Source organism: Neopelma chrysocephalum, unplaced genomic scaffold, assembly GCF_003984885.1.
Source record: "Neopelma chrysocephalum unplaced genomic scaffold, ASM398488v2 Primary Assembly neopelma1_24, whole genome shotgun sequence".
In the NCBI taxonomy this organism is placed as follows: Eukaryota; Metazoa; Chordata; class Aves; order Passeriformes; family Pipridae; genus Neopelma; species Neopelma chrysocephalum.
Window position 1 is genome coordinate 31,314,010 of NW_020897693.1, and position 5,440 is coordinate 31,319,449.

The window sequence follows — 5,440 nt, forward strand, 5'->3', positions numbered from 1 at the left end:
ACAAAAGAAAAAGGTTATTCAGCACCAACGCACTGAAAACTTCTTTATAGCCATCTCCAGAGCCACTGGTGCTGGCTTTTGCTACAGCTGGGTATTGAACTGAATGTGTGGCAGGTGAAACCTGTTACGAAAATCCAGCTATTCCACCACTTCTCCTTTCAGTGTCTAGGCTGCTCGCAATCCAAAGACAATAGCAAAGAGATTAGTTTAGGTGTTGCCCAGCACACAAACAAACTCAACAACTGAAGACATTTAAATTAACTTTATTTATACCAGGTTTTCAAAATCAGAAATACTTCAAAGAAATTCAATACTCATAGACAGGTGCTACATTGATGATCTTTGATCCACCATTAGTGCCATGTTTTCACTCTACAATCATTAACTCGCCACCACAAACTAAGAGGAACTTACAGAAGTTTATAAAAAATAGGCAGACAATGAAAATTTGGTTTATACTGGAATTGGCATAAAAGAGTAAAGCTTATTATCAAATTGTGGCAACTGCTGTATTCCATCACTCAAGGGAATGCTACAGCAGGAAAACACTCTTCTACTTCGAGAAACACTTTGGGTTTTAACTGAACATACTCAAAATCCACTTCACGATGTGACTAGGAGCGATTCTTACACTCCAGTCAGTGTAAATTTAAGCTCTCCATTTCAAAAATCGCCACAAGCATAAACCTCACCTACACACACTAGTCTTGGACTGATTTCCCTTTTTGGAGAAATCAAACCCATAGGCCTATACCTCTTCCAGGATTTACCAAATCAAACAGAATAACTGCTGGCTTTGAAATATTTTTTTAGAAGAAAAATGCCATTTCTGCACAAGCTACTCTCATGAAAATTTTATTTAACATTTCTTTATCAATAAAATAACTGAAGCCAAGATACCGAAAGTCACGTCTACATGGAGATACACAGAAGAAATTCAACTTGAAACGATTTTCCTCCACTTCTCGATCACAATGAGGCCCTCACCATTTTGCATAATGACAGAAAACAACAGCTGACAAACCATTTTGGAACAGATGCCAGCTGTCTCTCATTTGTTTTATATAATTCAAACAGTAACAGTTCTGTAGCACTTTATTGGTTTTTGTTTGGTTTGTGTTCATTTTTGTTTATTTGTTTTAAAGCCAAGCCATCTGAATTGGACCCCTCATCAGTCAGTCAGTAAGTCATTTCAAGAACAAACTGAAGGCAGGCTGATCCTTTTGGATCCAAAACTTTTAATTTGGTAGGAATCTTACATAAATACAATTTGTGCTTCAATTTCATAGCTACTTGGACTGAGTGAATATACACCTAAACTACTTTAAATAAAAAAAAAGTAACCTTTAATATTCAACTGAGAAGCCACAGATGTTTTTCCAGACTGTTTGCAGCAGAGACAGACAATAAATTTAAACACAGTACTGCTTAAAAAAAGTTTACTGTCTAAAATGAAAATTCAAATGGTTTATTAAAATTTAACATTTTCCATTTTGGCTTTTTCTAAAGAAGCAATTTATCCATTGTGAAAAATCAGTTAAAAGATAATTGCATTTTACTGTACTGAACTCAAGTCAAACATAAAGCACAAAGATCTTTACATTAAACTGGGCTTTGCACACAACATGAATGATCAGAAATAGACTATTTTGAGAAATAAAAAGTTAGGTTTTTTTTTATCTAGACAACATGCATACCATCAGTTACTTCTCACCCTTAAAAGGTACCTGAAAGGAGAGTTTTGTAGAACAAAACCAAGACTAATTAATACACTTAGTAAGTCAGTGGTCATCATGCCTTTTTAGTTAAATTCTAGTAAAGTTTAGTCTACATAGAACAGCTAACACAATGAGGTGTGCAAGTCATAGGGACAGCCAGAAGCCTGAAACAAAGTCTTAAAGTTCTACAGGACAAGAGAGCCTAAACACAGCACCACTAGGTTATTTAAACTATATAAAAAAAAAATTTTTGGATTATCATCTACTTCCTTGTTGAAAAAGGGTTATGGACTGAACGTAAAGGGCCCATATTTAAAAGTTCCGCAGTTCTACTCTACCAACTTTTTAAAATAAGGTAATGATAAAGAGCATTCCTTCTAGCAGCATGTACAGTTCAGCTGCCAGTGGCTGCCTAACAGCACTCCTTTATGCATACCAGGAGAATCATGTCCAGTTTTGCCATTTGTGGATAACGATGACAAGATACAAAAGCATGTGTTTGCCATAAATAGCTCTGGCTAACGGAGGATTGCTCACACAGAGCAGATCAAATTCTCTATAAGGAGAGCATTATTTGGCTCCCAGCCAAAACATGTCCCCAGTGCAAGCCTCAGTAGTGGCAAACACTTTCCAGTTCTATTTACATAGAAGCTAACAAGTAGAACGGTTCATTTAGGCTATTTCTTGTACCAAGTCGGTTTTAACTGCAACACTTGAGAAACAAAAATTCCTTCCTGGCTTCATACTCTGCACATAACTGTCATTACACATCATCTTACCGAAAAAGGCGTCGAGCTCGTGCAAGGTTTTACTCTGGCATGTAGAACTTTAAGAGCATTCAGGTATGAAACACACTGCATGGTTAATTACTTCGTATTTTTACATTTCTGACACAAGTGTTTCATGGAAATAATGGTCTCCAGTAGTGGTAGCTTCTTTACTTGAACAGTAAACTAAGAGCAGGTCCTTTATCGAACGGTCAGAACAGAGCCACAAAGATTTGTAAAGCAGTGCCTAAATCAGTATTAAAAACTTGCATTATTTGAGATTAATGATTGTTTACCTTTACAATACTTTCCACAGAAGTTATTTGAAATATGCTTAAACACTTAAAAACTATATTTTCCAATGAAAACAAGGCAACGTTCTGTAATAAGCCACAAGTTTTATTGCAACGTGGCCAATTTTTGATCTCAAAAAACAATGTTCCATTTAAGGCTCTTTTTAATACAGAAATTGCCACCATGACTGATGTTTTACAAAACTTTAGTGTTTCAAGACTCACATGGTAAACAGATAACTTCTACTCCTGTTCAGTAGTGTACATTCAATGGAAAACAAAAGGCATCGTAACAGCTACTTCATTTATAAAGATATGCATGTAACAGGAATGAAACTGAGGTACTACAATAATCTGATGACACAGTTACAGCAACTTAATTGGCATTCCTTTGGGGGGGCGGGTCAAACATATTACAAAAAAGTGCTTTAAATGCATAGTGTTGTGTGCTGCCATGTCACAAAAATAGGCTTGTCAAGGCAGGTGAGGTGTATGAATGCACAAGAGCCTCATGGAACTGCAATCAAGTGCAACTGTAAGTAATACTGTATAGAGTCTACCATCCGACCAGTGGACAATACTTTCAAGGCATTCAATTAGCTTACCCTTTGCTGTCTGCTAGACTATTTACATGAACTATCACATTCATTGTACATGTTGCAAGGAATGCCTGCAACGTCAGTTTTGGCTAAGAGTATGACGTGAAAGCATTCCTTGGATCCTACATAAAACTACCAGGATTAAACAGTCTAATGGCAATCACTGGTAGACTGCTTAACAATGACATCTCCTTCAGGGCAGTAGGGAAGGGACTTATTTTTTGAGGAGGGGAGGGGATGGGGAGACTAATACTATTCCAATTGAACGAGCTGCAGAAATGGAAGCTCCTTAGATCCAGATGGCACTTGTCTGTCTTTTTATAAGGGTTTTCCTTCAAGTGAAACTACCACGTTGCCTCCCAATTTCTCTCCAAGTGTTGAACGGTCCTTAATATCATCCAAACCATTTACTTGCCACTCATGTTTAATACCTGAAAGACAGACGGACAACAATGTACTTGTGAGAACCTCTACATCTAAATGCCATTATAATTAATGAGCAAAACATTTTTAGGTCAGTACCTGTAAATTTCTTTTTAATGGCATCTTTAGAGCTTGCGTAGATCATCTTGCTTTTTAAAGGTGCACTTTCAGGAGCCCTTCAAAAAAAGAAGAAAACCACAACAAAACAGTTATTCAGTCATCCAGTGGTAGCTCCATAACATTCAATTTTAACAGCAAGCTTTTCTTTTACACACCAGAATATAAATACCAGGTCTTCTTTCTTAGATTCCTTTGTCTCATATGTGGCATCATACAAAGCATATCGGCAATCATTCAAAGGTAGCAACTTCACAAAGGCTGTATAGGGGTCCTCCACAGTATCTCCAATGTCACCAACCAATATCTGCTTTGATTCCTCTACAATTATTTGTTTTTTGTCATCACTTAAGCAGAAGAGAACAGCTTTCTTTCTTTTTTTAATCTCTTCTGGGGTTGAAGATTTCCTTACTTTCATGTCATTAAAAACCTTTATGACTTCATCATTCACTGTTACTCCAGAAGCCTGTAAAATGAGATCAAAGGAATAATTCAAACAGCAAAATTAACACTTGCTAGAAAAGGTGATAGCCCACAGTGCTGATAAAGTCTGCCTGCCCCCATAAGAATAAAAATACTATACTCAACCTGAACACACTACAAATTTAGGAGTATTTGCAGGATTGGAGCAGAAGATATAAAAGAGGTATATATTTGGTAGTTTCTTGTTGCAGATCTCAGCATGTTCAGCTGCAATTCTGGATAGCAATATCATACAACTAGGCACACAACTGTACTACTCAAGCAGTTTTTCTTTACCTTATCATGCATTTGGCTTATCTGGGGGAGGGGATGAATAGGGATGGGGGTAAGAACTGAACATATGAGAGGAGTCTGTAATTTTGGGTTGGGATGAGAGGGGGGTCATTCATTTGGGGGGTTGTTTTTTTGGTTTTTTAGTAGAAGAAACGCTACAGCAGCAGCTCACATCCAGCATTATCATGACTCTCATTTTGTTGGGTGAGGTAAGGCCCTACAAGCAACAGAAATGTTTTCTGCATTGTGTCAGCTTCAACACCACGCCTTAAGAACTCCCGAATTTTATTTCATACTGCTGCGAGATTATTGTTTGACTGCTCTTCCTTCATACAAAAAAACTGTTAGAATTTTACAATCGTTACAATTGTACAGCTCCCCATAAGGCTCGGAATCCGTTCAAAACACGAGCCTAGAGCAGGAAGGAAACAAAAAACCGGCAGGGCAAACGGGGAGCTCAAGGCAAAAGGAAAGTAATTTAGCAAACCCCACTGCGAGTGAGCGAGCGAGCTCAGCCCATCTGCAGCGCCCTTGCTCTCGGTCCAACAATTACATCTGCCGAGGCGGGCGCTGCCAGCGCAGGCTGCCCAGCGAGGGAAGGCAGGTGCGCGGCTCGCAGGGAGCCGCCGGCTTTGTCCCCGGGGGCGCCGCCTGCCCCTCTTCCCGCTTTGTTCGCGGGGCTGGCCCCCGCCAGCGGGCACGGACGGGCGTCCCGCCGCCCCGCGCGCCAACACCCCCACCCGGCCCCAGCGCTCCCGCCCGACCGC

General features: G+C 39.3%; 1 protein-coding gene across 1 annotated transcript; it reads right to left on the reverse strand.

The window, feature by feature from the left end:
* Nucleotides 1-247: 247 nt before the first annotated feature.
* CFL2 (cofilin 2) lies at nucleotides 248-4,383 on the reverse strand. The gene is made up of 3 exons (XM_027670597.1): nucleotides 4,076-4,383; nucleotides 3,900-3,976; nucleotides 248-3,808 (listed from the first exon to the last, which is right to left on the reverse strand). The coding sequence occupies exons 1-3, from the start codon at nucleotides 4,333-4,335 to the stop codon at nucleotides 3,696-3,698; spliced, it is 450 nt and encodes a 149-aa protein (XP_027526398.1). The 5' UTR covers nucleotides 4,336-4,383; the 3' UTR covers nucleotides 248-3,695.
* Nucleotides 4,384-5,440: the final 1,057 nt, after the last annotated feature.

Coding starts and splice junctions, on each gene's coding strand:
- CFL2 (XM_027670597.1), bottom strand. CDS start 4,335: ATGAAAGTAAGGAAATCTTCAACCCCAGAAGAGATTAAAAAAAGAAAG. Junction 3,977..4,075: donor GACCTGGTATTTATATTCTG/GTGTGTAAAAGA, acceptor CTTTTTTTGAAG/GGCTCCTGAAAGTGCACCTT. Junction 3,809..3,899: donor CATTAAAAAGAAATTTACAG/GTACTGACCTAA, acceptor TCTGTCTTTCAG/GTATTAAACATGAGTGGCAA.